General features: G+C 43.2%; 1 protein-coding gene across 3 annotated transcripts in view; it reads right to left on the reverse strand.

Moving 5' to 3' along the window:
- Nucleotides 1-17,834, reverse strand: part of ANKRD6 (ankyrin repeat domain 6) — a 106,407-nt gene that overhangs the window by 42,231 nt on the left and 46,342 nt on the right. For all 3 annotated transcript variants that reach the window (XM_035320261.1, XM_035320255.1, XM_035320256.1), the window contains exon 2: nt 2,486-2,624. In XM_035320261.1, the coding sequence (XP_035176152.1) occupies nt 2,486-2,506 (21 nt within the window). In that variant the 5' untranslated portion in view covers nt 2,507-2,624. The remainder of the gene's footprint in view (nt 1-2,485; nt 2,625-17,834) is intronic.

Below are 17,834 nucleotides of genomic sequence, written 5' to 3' on the forward strand. Positions count from 1 at the left end.
GAGCCTGATGGCCCAATTTCAAGGCCCATGTCTGGGTAGTTGCGCAAGCAAAGGGACAAGAACAGTAATAACTTGCAAAGCCAAAACCCACAAAAGATTATCTACTTGGAACACACACACCCTTTTTTATTTTTTTGTGTGCGTGCAAAAAACAGGACTAGTTTATAAAAATCGTGGTTTTAGAAAATAATGCATTTTGGAAAGGGTTACTTGCATCACAGAAGATTTATTTATTTATTTATTTTGCTGCGTTACTGTATGGTGCTATTAACTCTAAGATCTCTTAATGCTAATGGCATCAATGATCGATCTCATTTCCGTGCTGGCTTGCAAAGGTGGTGGGAAGCAGCTCTGGAGGGGTTGTCCTGCTGGAAAACATCTGGCAAGGCCAGGAGTTGCACTGGCAGTCACACGTTAAAGACAGAGGCTTTACTGGGAGAAAGACTCCTCAGACACTGACAGTTTACTTTTCAAGTACCATCCTCTCTCACGTTAAGGTCTCAAGGAAGCTCTGTAACTTACCACAGGGAGATCTTCTGCTGGGGATGTACTTCACATTTTTCAGACACCAACAAATGTGTTTGTGTTGTGGGTGAACAGAGAGTATTTTATTTGGGCAGACATCATCCTATCACCACGTACAGTACCCCTGATTTTAATGTTCATGTCAGTAAAACGAGTAGTAAATATCCTCAGGGTTTGACCCTTTCATGTATAGCATCCATCAAGGACAGTATACACAGAACAAATGGTGAGGGATATGCCAGTATTATTTGCTTCATAAATCTCTTTACGAATTGTGAAAAATCAATCACTATGGGCTAAAAATATTTTCCTCCAAGAGGGTCATAAATCAATTCAGAAGTTTTCTGCAGATGTCTTGATTTCTCATCCAGTTGCTACACATGAAGGGGCTGCCGTGGAGAAGGTTAATGCTGCTCCTTTGAATGTTGGGGACTCTCTTGAACAGGTCCAGAAAATTGCTTCCTTGTCAGTATCTTTTAAACAAACCGCAGCTACCACGCTATGAACCACCTCCAGAGCGTCCAAATTGGCCTCAGCTAATTCTGCTTTGTAAACTCTGGCAACCAAAATCCCCTACAATTTCAGTAGGGAACACAACAGGGGGATGTCAGTATTACACAGACCAGGTATTACAGTCAGTATTATACTCACCACCAAGAGGAAACACATTCTGCAACAACAGCTGAACTGCACTATTAATTTTTCATATAAAACACCGATGCCAATGAGTACTGCATTATTCCCGTTGCAATCAATGTAATAGATCTTACATACCTGCTCTGCTTCGCTGATAATTAGTGTAAGTAGGGCCATTACAAATTTTATGAATCAGGTGCCCTGACTGCTCATGTGATCTATCAAAGGCAGTTTTAATTGTCTTCACAGTCTAACCCAATGTGCTAACACAGAAGCGTCACCAGGATAATACTGTTTCCTAATCACCTAGCCACGTTTTCACTTTTTTTCTGGGGATTTTCTTTTGAGCAGACACTTAGTACCCTTGCCAGGACCCCTGTACAACCCTGTGTTAACTACTGAGAAGGCTGGAAACAGCTCCTGAGGGACAAACAGCCTGTTCTACCTAATTTATCTATAGCCACTTGAAGCCACCGAAACAAATTACATGCTTAAAATTGTACACATGCTTATTGTGTTAAGGCTTACACCACAAGAAAAGGAAATTATTTCTTCATACAGAGAACAGGAAAATATATAAAATAGCAGGGCACGCACCGCACACGGAATAGTTAGCACAGCAAACAGACTAATTCATTAAACTTGCACTTCAAATGGTTTCTCTTGGAATGAGATCAGTTCACCTATGTGCTTTGCAAAGGGTTTCAGAACACAGCCATTCACTACTCAAAATTAAAAAGTAACTGAAGATCACTGAGAAAACAGCAAACGTCCCAAAGATATTTTCTGCCTTTCTGCCATCAGAAACTTTGGTTGTTTGCCTGTGTCCTGGAGAAGGCAGCACAGCTTCCCTACTGGAGCTGTGAACATGGCCCACTAAACATGACATCTCCTTTCCTGATACAGCTGCCCAGTTATGGTCCCATGGAGCCTTCCTATCAGCCCCAGAGCTGCTCCCTCTCAGCTGATCTTTTCCCTTGCAAACCATTTTTTCTCAGGTGCCAGCCTCTTGCTTAGGGAAATCCTATTTTGGTACAACACTGGCTGCTTTATTTCACTAACGTTGAGCCTCAGACATGTAGTTCAACAGGGGTGTAAACAGCAGAGGTGGCAGCAAGGACTGCATGCTTCTAAGAACATAGCCATGTGGCGTAAACACAGTAACTTGGCTCCTCGTGTAAAACTCGGAGCTCTTCTCATTCTGTTATTTACCCAGGAACTTCAGTGCATTTCCAAGTAAATTTCTGCATGACATTACTTTTAAACATTTTAGACAAAACATTTAAAAAAAAAAAAAAAAAAGTAGATTTGCTTTTTTACTCACTCTCAGGGATCTGTCATTCATTTTTTTCTGATGAACATTTTACAGCTGTGTCTTTCAGGGCAGCCTCTGGCTGGGGATAACAGAGATGAAAACTTCAGTGTTTTCCAGCGAGTCTGCACCACGGTACGGCACACTGCTTCTGCATAAGGAGAAACACATAATAAATGGAGTGTCAAAGCAGACTGCGGAGTAAAGAAACTTAACACCAGTGCTTTCTGCAACATACGGCTGCCTGGAATACACCTGGGCAAAAGCAGTCATTTCCTCCCGAAGTTTTCACAGGCACTTCCCACTACAAACAAGACAAGTTCAAACCACGTTGAAAGCCAGTTTGGTTCCCACTGACTGATCTTTGAAAACGCCAAGCAGTGAGAGCTGCATGATTACACAAGCAAGGAAACTGAGACAGACACCTTCGTAACTTCCCAGAAAGCACATGACAAGTGAAATCGGGAAAAGGACTCGTTCTGCTTCTCTTTCTCTCGTACCATTCTCCATGACATTGTGCTGTCACCCCAGTTCAGATATCCCCTTTCAGCCAGGGCACCTAGATGGACGTGACTGAGCAGACTTTTCGCTGGCTACAGGAACTCATTAGGGGTATCCGCTGAGGTTTCCATTTTCAGCCTGTGATCCTTTCCTTGTTCTCTTTACATAAATACTTCTACTAGCTCCCTTTTCTTGCTGCTTTTTCAGGTTTCTTTGTTGCTATACCTGTCATTACTTCCTTTCTGAAGTCTAACCTCCAGAGAGACTACCTTTTTAGCAGTATTTGTGAGCTGCTGGGAAAAAGAACAGATGAGAAAACTTACAGGCCTACACTGCCAAAGCAAACAGGTCTCTGCTCTCCCTAGGTGTATGGGTTTACGTGTCTCTGCTATCCCTAGGTGTATGGGTTTACGTGGCAAGAGCTTGGTAGCAGGGGGCAGCAAGGATGGCCTCTGTGAGCAGAGCCCAGCAGCTGCCCCAGGTCAGATCAGAGCCAGCTCCAGCCAGCTCGAAAGGGACCTGCTGCTGGCCAGAGCTGAGCCAGGGCGCAATGCTGGGTGGGCCTCTGGGAAAGATTTAAGAAAAGGAAAAAAACAAAAACAACACAACTGCTGTGTGACATCAGCTGGGAGAGAGGAATAAGAACCAGCCCTGCATACACCAGGATCAGTGCAGCAGGAGGGCAGGAGGTGCTCCAGGCAGGCAGCTGCAGTTCCCTTGTGGCCTGTGGAGAGGCCCCTGGTGGAGCAGGCTGTCCCCCTGCAGCCCATGGGTCCCACACGGAGCAGATCTCCACGCTGCAGCCCGCGGAGGAGCCCCCGGTGGAGCAGGTGGATGTGGCCTGGAGGAGGCTGCGGCCCATGGAGAGCCCCCGCAGGAGCAGGCCCCAGGCCGGAGCTGCAGCCCGTGGAGAGGAGCCCACGCAGGAGCAGGGGTCTGGGGGGAGCTGCCACCCGTGGGGGACCCGTGCTGGGGCAGTTTGCTCCTGGGGGATGGACCCCGTGGTACGGAGCTGTGTGGGAGCAGTTCTTGAAGAGCTGCTGCCTGTGGGCAGCCCCCGCAGGCTCAGTTCGGGAACCCCACATGGAGCAGGGGCAGAGAGTGACTGTGAAGGAGCGGTGGGGACAAAGTGTTAGGAACTGACCGCAGCCCCCATTCCCCATTCCCCTGTGCCACTTGCGGGGATAGAGGTGAAAGAAGGTGAAGGGGGGGAAGTGTTTTTTGTTTGCTTTCAGTTTCCTGCTGTTCTAGTCTGCAAGTGATATTCAATGAATTATATTAATCTCCTTATCCTGAGCCTGTTTTGCCCATGATGGTTATTGTTGAGTGATATCCCTGTCCTTATCTCAGCCCTTGAGCCTTTTCCATCATATTTTCTCCCCCTTTCCCTTTGAAGAGGTATAGTGAGAGAGTTGTTGTGATGGAGCTCACCTGAGTAAAACCACCACAGTGGGTCATAAATTCAGTTCCTGAGGCAAGCAAACCTCAAACACCATCTGGTAAACAGCTTGTGATGGCACTCAGAATCTCCAAGAAGCTCAAGCAGACCCCCCTGCACACGCTGGCCCTGTCCTTCACAGGAAGGCACGCACACACACCGCTAGCACACGTGCCACATTTTCCTGGGGCAGGGGATAGGAAGAAAACATGGCAGCCTGCATGTTCTTCTAGCACTGATGCTTTGTCTTCACATACACCCCTTCCTTCTGCCCTCTGCCATGAGAAACTTGTTCCTTCTCCAACCATGACTTACAGGCTCAAGGGGACTGGGCATGGCTGGCTCCTCTGCTGGATCCCTTTGGCTTTGTAGGGGAGAGCTTTGCTGCTGCCTGGGCTGAACAAGCAGACACATGGGGTGGAAGGGCTGAGGGCTGGCTGTGGTTTTCTGTCCCAGTGTGAACTGGCAGTGCAGTTGCTTGCTACATGGCAGCTCCACAGATCTGTAAAGGACCACGTTGCAGCAGCTCCCCAAGGCAGTAGGCAGAAATAGCAGCTGCCAAGCTGTCACTTCACCAAAAAGAAATGGACTTCTCTTCACCTCCTCATATCCCTGCGGTGTAGGCAAAGGATCTGCCAGAGACTGGCCTGCTGTTAAAACACAGCATGCCATAAAGTGACGTGCCCGGTTATCACCTCTAAACCTCAGTGTCCATACCGAGGACTCCCCTTTCTGAAGCACACAGCCACGCTACAGAAAGGCAGGCTGACAACCACAAACTTTCCCATCTCTTACATCCACAGAGAGAAGTAGTATTTCATAGGAAAACATGTTGTGACGTTAAAAGAGCAGGAATGAAGCCATTGTTATATGGCATGTCAGGCATCAGGGCAGCTGACACTGTCAGGACAGCCTCCTCCACAGACAAATTATCCACTTAGGTGAAACAGTCACACAAACAAAACCCAAAACCCAGCCCCGGTGCAGTTCCCTAAATGCCTTCAGCTAATGCTGATGGCCACAGTGACATCTTCCTCTTAAACTTTGCTCCCATACCTGCACTGCCATTTACCTGGTGTTGGCACTTGCATTTCTGTGACTGCATGATGACCTGGGTAGGGAAAGTGATCACACTTGAATAATTCTATGGTAAAGGAATTAAACAGTTAAGATTTTAAGACTAAGCAGACTCCCTGAGCTGATTCACCCTGAGCTGTGCAAATAGCTGGAGAAGACAACACAAACGTGAGAATTACTAGGTGGGGCCCAACAAAAATGCAATGGCTGCTTTCAGAGACAGCTTACAGTGCCCATCCAGCTACAGCCTCATGCTGCCCATGGGTCTACAGTGATCCAAAGGAGAAAAAAAGGATCTTTGTATCTTCCTCCTATTGGTCACTCCTGCACAGCAGTAACCATCATGCGTCAAGGACAGCCCCTAACTTAAAGAGATTGGCAAGTTCAAGAAACAGAGTTTAAAATCAGCCACCAACTCTTCAGTGTGGCTGATTCCCTGGAGTGTTTTTAATCTTGCTCATCTGCAACGGGAATTGTCAAAGAGTGCATCCAGCAGCAAATCCACCTCAGGGCATAGCAAGGTCTGGTGTTGTAATCATATACAGCTATTTCAAGGAGTCACACTGAATTTAACACAAGGTCCCCTCAGTACCTTTTTTTTTTTTTTTTTTTTAAAAAAAAAAAAAAAAAAAGACAGCAAGGAAAAAAACAGCAGACAAAAATAATAATAATAATAATAATCGATCACCTGCAGCACTTCCACAACAAGCAGAAAGAAATTATTCAACCAGTGTCTAAAGATGAGGACCCTATTGCTTATGAGGGAAGTATGCATTAATGGAGCCACTGGGAACGCTGGGATATAAGGGGAGGGGAGGACACTTGAGGACTCTAAACAAACCTGAGGTAACTCCCAAAAGCAAAAAAAATATATACATTCAGTCACAACCTAGGTTTGTGCTTCATAAAAATTTTGTAAGAAGCAAAACAATAGATGATCATTTACAAGATACTGAGGCAGCCAGAACGAAACCTAAGTAAACCACATCTTTATGCAGATGCCCTGAATATGAAGAACTATATTATAGCCCTGATCTCGCTAAGACTGAGAAGCATTGCCCACTGTTCCAAGTTACTGCATCCTTATGCAAAGGATACTTTATTTATTTTTGCTGTAGGGCTGTAATACTGGAGCTGAAACAAGATGAGAAGAAACTGCTACTCTGAAATTCAAGAAGCAAGAACTTCTTGCTGTCTCAGACACTACACCCCCATCATAAGCTGGGGTAAGAAACAGTTACACTGCAGTACCTGCAGCTCTCTTGGGAATACTGCTTATTTATCAGGTTAATTGCCAGAGTGCATGCACCCGTGACATCTTCATTTTGTGAATCTACACACGCCCTGACACGCATAAAGAGGGCTGCTCCCCTGCCTCTTCTCACCAGTTTACTTTCTATACAGAAAGCTGGAGCTGGGCACTGAAGTAGCAGGGCTGGCGATAGATGTAACACATTTTTTTGGGGGGAAAAAGGCCTCAAAAACCACCACATTAAATTACCTGTCTTAGGGCTTGCTTTTCCTCACCCACTTGCTCTTGGCAACTCTGAAAGAGTAATTGCTTTTCAATAGCTGGGGATTAAGAGTCTTAGTAACAACTGCAGGAGAACTTTGCTAAAGCTGGCATCAAATCTGGACGTGATTAGAGCAGCGTAGCGCAGAACAGCTTACCGGCGTGCCCTTTTACAGTGGGGTGAGGAATCGGGAAGTACTCCATCAACAGGAGGGTGAAGAGCAGAGGTTGCTGCTGGATGATGCCTCACTGAGATCACCAGAAGCCCTAAGTCCCACATTTGCACCAGTTGGAGCAAATAGCTGGCATTTCATGTGTGGAAAGAGGCAAGCAGCCCTGACATCCAACATTGCGCCCGGTGGAACATCGGCTGCTGCCATGCTGAGAGCTGGCAGGCACCAAGACACCAATGCAAGGCAGGGCCACAGAGCTCTGACTCGGAGAAGGACAGGTCCCCAGCCTCAAGGATGATGTCCTGCGAGACTGGGAATCAGCCCTGCTAACAACACCATGTTTCAGTCCTGAAGGGTTTTGTTGTTATTCACAGTGATGAGAGTGAACCCCCACAGGCCGCAGGACAACAGAGCACACCACAAAGGAGTGCCTCAACACATTCCAGCAGCACTTCCACCTTGGTAGCCTAAAAAAAGGATGAATTTTGAAGTTATCTCGGTAAGACCCCTCTGCCAACCCTTCAGTCTGTCACCAGAACAGGATGCGGGGACAGAAAAAGGAAGGTGCTCTCAGGTAGTAACAGCTTGGACTTTGCACGTCAGATGAGCCAATATTCGTAGTTGCCTGGCTAACAGCAGCTCTGGTAGGGTCTAAGAGGCTGGATCACAAAGGCAAAGTATGCTATGGCCAGGCTGCCACCCATCTTTCTGGAATCAACATGACAGTGAAATGAGTTTTCCTTATAAATTAAGCTTCTGTTTCCCCCTACAGCCACAGTGGCAGTGTAGTCAGCTTACACTGTTAACAAAAATAATTCTTCCCATATTTTGATTAGGATAATGAGAATATTTACCAGTTTGTATTGTATTTTTTACTGTATTTGTATTTGCCTTGTATTCTAGCAATGGCAAAGATAATTAAAGAATTAACTGCTTATTTGGCAGTGGTCAGGATGTACATTTGGTGGTAGATGATACCTGTTTGTGGGATGTTTAAATGACCAGCTTCTTCTGAATAGGATGCTCATCTTAGGCTGGGGAGAACAACCAGTCTTGGACTACAGGGCCGCCACACGTTGCCTAGCATCTGACACAATTTTGGCTTTCCTATTGCTGACAAAAGAAACCAGCTGCATCCCTTCTTTGGCTACGTGAGTCTGAGAAGGACCCAAAAGACTTGCCTGCCCAAGGTTTGCTGTCCCTCTGGGGATATGGAGGACCAAGTCAGCGCTCACATGTCAAGTACCAAACAACAGCTTTTATGAACACCGCGTCCCTATTTTTGTTGGGCTCAACAAAGGCATCTGTCCGTAACCAACAGGGAGAGCTGTATGCCAAAAAGAACAAAAACCTTTGGCAGAATATTTCTCATATTTCTCTAAGTGACAGCAGTCCGTGAGCTATCCATATAAACACTGCAAACATTGGGGAGAACACTATTAAAAGTTTCTGTATCAAAGGCTGCTATCTTTTGTGCCAAAGAGTGTTGTGAGGCAGACTGTCTAGTGCAGGCAGCTGAAACTCATCTTGAGCACTGCTCTGTCGCTGAAAAACCAGGAGGTTTCAGTGTCTGAGACCTCAGCTTTGCCCTTTCTACCAAATGTCTCTGACTTTATTGGAGGTGGAAGGTCAAGGTTTTACTACCAGAAAAACAACATGTTAAGTAAAAATATGTTTCAAGAAACTGTTCTTGGATTTATTTGCTGCAGATATTAAAAAATGGTAAAAAGGAAGAATGAGCAAAATACATTTATCCATGCTTGACCAATTCTTGCACTCTTCACTACTTATCTACTTCAGGCCGCTACTGGAAGCTGGTCTTTTGGACTAGCCAGGTCTCACTGTTATCACATACAGGTGAAAGAAAGGCTGCAAAAGAGTGTATGACTTCAACACTAGACATATGTTTCAGAAAACTCACCTGCATATTATGAAAAAAGTCACTGTCTGCGTAGCATGTTTGTTGTTTTGTTGTTGTTTTGAAAGAATGATATGTTTTCAAATGTACTTTTTTGTTAAGCAAAACTGGAGCAGTGGCCATCCCCTCCCCTTAGAGTTGAGTTAGAAAGGAGACCAAATAGTTTGCATGGGAGTTGGTGGCTTCACAGGCTGGAAATGAACCCTTGGGGCTCAGTACACTTCCACTGCTTTTTCAGCAGTGTCTGCAAATGATCGAAGTCACTTGGCCTGCTTGAATTTCTGAGAGCTGCAGACAGAACACTGCTAAGAATAAATAATCTCTCTTGATCTCTGAAGCAGAAATCATTGCTGAAATACCAGTTCTGTGACTTCAATTAGAAAATGCTGCTCTAAGACTTCACTATCCCTCTTTCCTACTAATTAACATCTCTACATAATTCAGCTGATTTGCCTATTTTTTTTTCCCCAATGTATTGAGATCAGATGGGTTTATGTAGGAAAACACTATAATACAGAAAGATGTCAGAAAACAAACCCTTAGTTATGTCTGTATCTTGACCTTTTTCTACCGTTTTGCTGACTATGTTATAATTGCTTTTTCATTTGTCTATCATGAGAAACTGGCCGGATAATGGGAAATGGCAATGGTAATTTCTGTAAGAACACCTTTAAATTATTGTAAAGTTCAAAGAGAAGCATTATTAATTTATGACAAGTATAACTATTCGCTGCTTACAAATGCTATTTATGTTCTTGGAAGGCTTTTGACTCACTTTTTTTAAACAGATGGAGAGAAAACTCATAGACAAAAAGAAAAGTGTCTGAATGGCATAGAGTTTTAAACATTAATATTTGAAATAATATGAAAACATATTCAAATATCAGCAGGAGAAAAATACTATACTTGCCATGCCGTTAAGAGAAGTTCAATGTGCTTTTTTTTTTTACCCCAGCAATCCAAATCACCACGTAATAAACTACCTAAAAGCAAAGTATATTACAAGGGAGGATCTCAGCTGAAGAAGTGCCTACCTCTCAGAATACAGAGCTGACGTTCATCTCAGGCCAGTTTCAGTAGTTGTGTAGGTACCAACAGTATTTCTGAACATATTATTCATGTTTCTTTTTATTTTTCTAATTTTATTTTACATGAACTCACTATTTGCTTCTTTATCCAGAGTTAAAATGAACTCACTGTTCTATAAGTTAATTTATTCTGTGTTCTTAAGTTTCATATGGTTTCTATTTTTATATTTATTATGAAAACATAGTATAGATTCAAATTACCAATCAAACATTTGTATTTAAGGAAAAGCCACCTCCCTTCAGAGGCACCCTTGGAGTTCAGACATTTCCCAAAGCAGCTGTGAGGGCTGTAGAGGCAGACATAAAGCAGACTTCAAACAACTAGTTTCACCAGCATGGCTTATTTGAGTCCTCATTCCAAACCAAGAACTTTCAGATATGCAAGACGTATCAGTCTTGCAAATATACCTGTTTCCTTATAAGTAAAAATACTGAGATTTAAAGAAATAAACTAATAAATTGTGTCTAAACTACAGCTAGAATATCAATAGCCATATTCACGATTACGTACAGAAAGGTGTAGCCTAAAGTTAGGCTCACACAAATGGATATTTGGGAGAGACCTCTGGAGCTCATCTCATTCCTTTTTAGACCTGTTGCCATAGCTGCACTTACCACAACTTACCTGTTTATTTGTTTTCTGGTCTCACACTGCATCGAATTCAGAAATTTAAACTGTCTTGTTTGGAAACTATTATTCCTTTCTTAAAATCTTTATGATTCTCATGGGATATTAATACTGCTACCTTTACATTTGTTGAAATTAAGCCTCTTGTCTTTGTCCCACTGCTCCCACTCCTTCCTTTTCTAAAAATCACAAATGCTCTTTTTCTCTTGTTAAAACGAAAAATTAGGGGAAAAAGCAGTATTGCTTAAAGTATAATAAAACAGCTGTATATCTCTCCACCCCTTCTCCATATCCCCCTCTTGAATGAAAACCTTTTCCCAGTGCACTTCAAGGTGCATTTTGGGCATTGATTTTCCTGTAAGGAAATGCAAAATCCTCTTTGAATATCAAGAAACTTTACTATCAATAACAAACTCAGGTTATGATTGTTATGATTGAATGATTTGTCTTTTCTTTCCTTCTTAAGGTGGAGTGAAGACCCAGCAGCTCCTTAAAATATCCACCGTACGCTTAGATGTCATCCTTTAAAATCCTGAACATGTTTCTTCAGCTGTTATTTCTGCAAGCAAGGCAGAGAATGGACCTAGTAATTACTTAATTAAGTACAAGAAAATACTGGCTGCTGATAATCAGGCAATTACAGCAGAATCATAGTCATGGAGCCATGTTCGTGTCCCAAAGGCCTAATGCAAACATGAAGCTCCACTGACGTTCTGGACAATCCAAGTAAAGCAGCAAGAGCTGGGGTTGCTGGACCCAAAGGTATTTTTGGGGCATTAAGCCCCAAGCTCTCCAGCTTCTGCTTTGACACATCCAGTCTCAACATCAGAAAGCTCTTGGTGTGAGAGGCTGCACAGTGGGAAGACCCCGACACCACCACAGCTGAAGAGGGAAAATGTAGTCCTGGGCCATGCCTGGGCAGCAGGGCTCTCCAGCAGGACCTTGCCCTGCTGTGTTTCCCCACGGCCTGTCCAGGAAGGAACTCAGAAAGGGAGCAAAGAGCTGTGAGCTTCACGTCCAGTTTACAAGGTTTGACAGGGCAAAACACAAACACTTTATCCTGCATGTTCTCCCTGTTACCACAGACGTGCTGCTGGATGTGCAGACCTGCACCGCGCGAGGGATCAGGGCTGACCCTCAGCATGTCTGAGGAAAAGCAAGTTCGGCTGAACAAAACAGAGCAAAATTTGATTTTGGTTTCCAATCCAAACACCACACTGATCCTAATTCAAGCTACAACGTAAAAAAAATTGTTCAAACCATCTTTTTTTCTCCTCACAGCATAAATCTGGATTTTCTTTTATGGTGTGTTCCACCCAAACATCAAACACTGACAATACAAAACGGAGTAACTGTGAACCTAAACTGTAACTCAGTTCACAGACTGCATAAGAAGATTAACTTAACAAGCCCTGTGTTCAGCTCCTTTTATCCTTGCTGTAAAACTTTAGTCATCACTAATTAGTCACACTTTTAAGGAATTCTTGCAACTAACACAAATGTTGGCTGTTATGTTCCTGTTCGTGCAATGCTTCACAAGACAGAAATCATGTCTCAGTTCCCTTACCAAACTGTAAGAATGTGTGGATTAACTTACTGCCACTGGACTAAGTGATGGAAACAAAATATGGGCTGTTTTCACAAATCACGTAAAAATAATTATTTGTTGTTATTCATTTATTCCAGCTGCTTTATAGTGTAGCCCAGCTCCAGGGCTACATATTTTAGCTTATTACAAACTGATGCTGGTACTTAGCAAGTTGAAAATATAAACCAAACCATTCACATCACAGAATTAAACTCTGGTATCTGATTTTTGGTGCTCAGTTTAGAGAATTGTAATTTTTATGCTGAGCAAGTCTGCTCATATGCTTTGCTGAATGGCTGCTCCTCTCCAGTGCTGTATAATAACAGCAAAAGGAAGAGCAGAGAACTCATCAGTTCATTCATGAACAGAGAAGAAAACCTATTGATAGATAGTTCAGCCTACTGGCCAAATACTGACAACCTGAGGTACTCAATATGTTCTGTTTTTTCTTTTTCTTCTTTTTTTTTTTTTTTTTTTTTTCCCTTCAGTTTTCATAGAAGAAGCCTGCTGCCAGGCCTCTTTGAGTACCTGTGCATTTGGGAAGGACAGCAACAAACAAAAGGGCAAAGACCACTTAGAGAAGCTAGATGTATTCATATCCATGGGGTTGGATGGGAATCACCCATGGGTGCTGAAGGAACTGGTTGATAACTTCTCTATTATCAGAGAAAATCATGGTGATGTGGAAGAAGTTCCATGTAACTAGAAAAAGGCTAACATCGCACTCATCTTCAGATGGGACAGATGGGAAGGAAGACCCAGGAAAGTATAGGCCAGTTAGGTCACCGCAGTCCCTTGGAAGATCAAGGAGCACATCAGGTACATCAGGAACACAGCTAGCATGATTTCACTTCAGTATCTTACTTCTTACCTGTAATTCCTGGAAACTTTATATTGTCCTCTGACTAACAGAAGTAACTTTACATCTATACAAATATTCACCTGGTGATTAATATCTAGAACGCGAACTGCAATTTATGAAAATGCCACAACATGCTGGTAACTTCCACATTATTTGTTACAGAACTTACACTCTGAAATGGTCCAGAGAGCGCAACAGGTCTTAACGAGGCTATTTTAGACTTGTTCAATTTAAAAATAAAGTAACATGAAATAATAATAAAACGGAATGCAAAGGGCATTTTTTTCATCTTAATTCTACCACTGTGACCTCTGTTTTTTCAGTGCCTTTACTGAGAACAAAGTTTGTCCTCACAATGGCATCTCCACTGACAAATATGTTACGGATGCACACACCAGGACAGTTTCCAGAGTACCCCGTTGTAGCTGGGAGCTCCATTCATTCCTGTCAATAAAGCATGACTCTAATGCCAGAAAGACACCGGCTCTCCAGGATAAAAAGGATGGTACTTTCCCCATGTTTTCAGCGCACTGCTGCACATTAAAATAAGCTCAATTCTATTTTTAGAAGAAGTATCTATCTTTTCAGCTCTTCGGTGGTAACTGCTGAACAAAGTATTGGGAAGAGGCACATTGATTAAAAGGGAATAATCAATGACACTAATAAGGTGCAAGCTCTTAACTGTATGAAATGATCTCAGCATTGTCAGCTCTGAAGGGAGCTTACACGGGTACACAGAAAATTAAAAAAGGTAATTGGCAATTACTATCTTAATGTCCTCTGTGGGACAGTTTAACAAATGTAGAATATATGTTAGTTTGCAGATCACCTTTGAGCCTGACTCCTACAAGGACAGTTTTCTTCCTTTTTCCTTTCTCCTTAAGCACTTCATTGGTTTTCTCAGAGAAGTTCTGGACGTAAGTCACTGCCACGAATTCAGATACATAGACACATGCCCTTTACTGTTAGATAAATCTAACAGAGAAATATTGCCACCAGTCTTGCTGAGGCCTGCTAACGCGCTTCCCAAGGATGAGCAAAGTGTCAGCAACTCATTAGTAACCGGTACGCTCCTTGCTCAGTAAATCACTTCTTAATGCTGATAGTCTTGGCACCTCTCTGCCACTAACCTCGGGCTGCAGGAAGGTTATTGTGGAGGTGAGGCTGGAGCCAGCCAGCAGCACTGGGCAGCCCCAGATTCGCATACACGATGCTGAGACACCGCCATGAAAATTAAAAGGCACAAATGGTCAGGTATCTTTGCCTGCTGTCTTTCCTTTTTAAAAAATTAGTTTTCATATTTTTAATTGAAAGAAGCTGCCATACTATACTTCTTGCTCAACATTTGGAATGAGATGGGAGGCAACACTGAGTAATTCTCCACCTCCCCATCACCGCACATACCAGAGACGGCTGAAGGACAGACATTACCCATGGGTCGGGGTTCCAGCAGCGCTGCTTCCCACATCAGTCATCAAATGAAAAGCGAGGACTTCAAAATCCAGATGGCGTTCTGTTGGCCAAGTCAATATTTTCGAGTTTCTTCAGTCCATAGCAAAGCTGCAGTCATTACCTGACCAACTGTGACCAGTTAAGAATCCCAAACTGGAAGCTTGAGCAAAATAGCCCTGCTGCCCTTATTAGCACAAATAATCTGGCTGAAGGATGGCAGAATAATACTGTAGCACTCCACCCTGCAAAAAGAGAATAACAGTGCTAGAAAGCTTGTATTTCTTCAACAGACGTTTCATTTCAAAATCCAATTATTTGAAGTACTTCTCTTTAAAAACGCATAACTGCTTGTTGGTTTCCATCCTTGCAGGCTGCCAGAAGGCAGAATTCCGCAGAGAAGAAATCAGATTCAGCCTCTCTCTTCCACACTTAGGAATTTCAATTGGGAACGCATGAGCTGAATTGCTTTTTATTCACACTTCATCTTCCACTGTGATGGAGTTTTGGGACAATGATGGTAAGACTAATTTTCTTACAGTATGGTAATTCTTTTACATTTGAATAAATATAGTTTGATCTTTATAAGTGAGGCAGTCTTCGTCATTAATTTTATAAGACATGTGAAGAGGCAGCCATAGTATATCCTGTTTGTCTCTCAGACTACAAACTGAGATGTTAAGGCTAAGACTAAGAGCAAAGATTTAAAAATAATTAAAAACATGAAAAAAATGTACAGAAAAGTATCTCACTTGCCATTTTTAAGTGACCCTACTGTCTCTCTGGGATTTTCTTTTTCCTTCTCTCTTTTCAGCTTTTATCTTTTCATGCCTCTGAAGCCCATATCCTGTCAGTCAGTGCACTTAGTCTGCCCGCTAATATAATACTTCTTCCCTCCTTTGTGCTAGAGTGCCTAAGCTCCTCACAGCCCATTCATTAGGCTGATGTAGATCAGCACCTTTTATGGAGCCTCAGTTCAATTTAGTGGCTCATACAAACCATTTCCCTCTTTTATCACTTCATCTACACATGGCTAAATACTTCTCAAATGTACAATTAGTTTATAATGCACCTACACGTGGTTGCTGCTAACTCCTGGAGTAAACACATTTACTTTGGATCCATCAGCGGAAACCTGGTGGAAAACTGTGTGCTGCCAGAAAGCCAAACACCAGTTTCCCACCTACTGCGCATGAAAGGCGGTTAGAAAACCAATCAAAAATGGATAAAAATGGCATGAAAAAGTCATAAAGAGGTCATATTTATTATTTTTTTTTAAAGATAGACTATTTTAACTTTAGCTGTGTGCTGCAAAACCTGTTTCTAGTACCATCAGAGTAATCCCTTCTATGTTTCATTCGTACTACCAGAATGTGTATTTTCCTGCATGTTTAGTTACTTAGTTATTGCTGTTCTGCCAGCCCAGCACACGGCTGTTGAGGTGGATGTCACTGCCACGACAGCTCAACTTCTCTTCTAACCACCGCTGAGATGGGGTTTCGTGGCATTACGCCACTGTCCAGACCCTCTGAAGTGACCACACGAACACAGAAGAGGGTGGAAGTCGAGCTCCAAGCACTAAGTGGAAGAACAGTTATGAGAGGTATTCCAGAGCAGCAGGAGGGTAAAATCCTAACCATCCAAGAAAGGATGATGGTGTTGTTGAAATAATCAAAAATAAGGAATTGTTGGTTATGGTTTGGAAAAGGGACAAGTCAGAGGTTCTGGAATAGAAAAATACCAGCTGACATCTCCATGTCCCCAGGAGTATGCTGGGAGGCAAGAGAGAGATTTCTGGCCCATGCAGAAGGTAAGTTGGCAGCAACATGGACAAGGCTTCAGAAAGAAGTTGGGTTAAAGTTTATCTCAAGGTAATCTTGTCCAGAAGGTACAGAAAACACAGACAAACAACCAAGGCGCAACTACACAGAACAAATACCAAAAAGCTGGCTGGGAGAGGATCCTGCAAGCAAGTTGCTGTGGTGGCAGAAACTCTCCAAGAGGACAGGAGCATAAAAGCATGGGCAGGATTTGACAAACAACATCTGGGAATACACTAAAGACAGCTGACAGTAAGAGCTGTGTTGTAAACCTTGATGAGGAAGAGGTCAGTAGAGACACTGCCCAGAATGAAGTGTGCAAAACTAGAACAGAAAATGCACAGGGCACACTGGGGAGAGGTATGCACCAACAGCTCTTGACAATAACTTTAGCAATGAAAAAGAGAGTTGCAGAAGGTACCTAGAGGTGCAAATGTGACGGCCTAGCCTTCTTCCTCCAGCTGGAAGGGAATCAAATGAGCTTATGCTGCTAGTAAAACAGAAGGGGCAAGAGGTGAGGCTGGACAGTAAGAGTAGAGATGTAAAAGCAACAGAAACAAATGACAGATGGCTCATGACCAGCACGGCAAGCAGAAGAGAAAGCAAAGGAGGGCAGGTGAAGAACTTCTGCCTGCACTGGAGAACGGAAGAGCTGTAAGGAGGGAGAAAAGAGTGCAAGCAATGAAAAAACGCCTTGTGCCAATTTTCTTTTCAGAGCAATTGCTGAGTTCCTAGACAGAAAGAGAACTGGGAGAGGAGAGGGAATCCCCCAGGGACAAGCCCAAGCTGGCAAAAAGCTACCTGGGGCTGCGGATGCTGACTGGCATTAAGCTGAAAGGCTGGCATGACTACCCATCGACCAGAACCATGGGAAAACAGCCAGGTAGCACAAAGCCAGCCTAGGAGCACCTTGCAGGGATGTCAGAGCAGAGTCTTGTCTTACTCCAACAAGGAGACAGAAGCCACATTAGAAAAAAAAAAAATCACATATCCTTAAACATCCTTAGAACACCAGAACGATGCTTGGAATAATAGTAAAGAAGCAAACATAGCCCCAAAGAGCCAATCATATAAATTATATGATTTTGATGTGTGCATTGCCTTGTTCACAAGTTGTTAAGAAATTCCAGTTTGTAAGTTACACGCTTCATGACTTGTTAAGGCCTCCTGGGAAACCTGAACATTTTACTTCACAAAGGTTTACCCAACGTAGCGAGAGCTACAAGGTACAGGAATCATTTGGCAGACTGCCATATGAGGCTAACTGTTCAGAAGCTTCCCATTTTTCCCATGATCACTGCTTTAA

Source organism: Oxyura jamaicensis, chromosome 3, assembly GCF_011077185.1.
Source record: "Oxyura jamaicensis isolate SHBP4307 breed ruddy duck chromosome 3, BPBGC_Ojam_1.0, whole genome shotgun sequence".
NCBI classification, from domain to species: Eukaryota; Metazoa; Chordata; class Aves; order Anseriformes; family Anatidae; genus Oxyura; species Oxyura jamaicensis.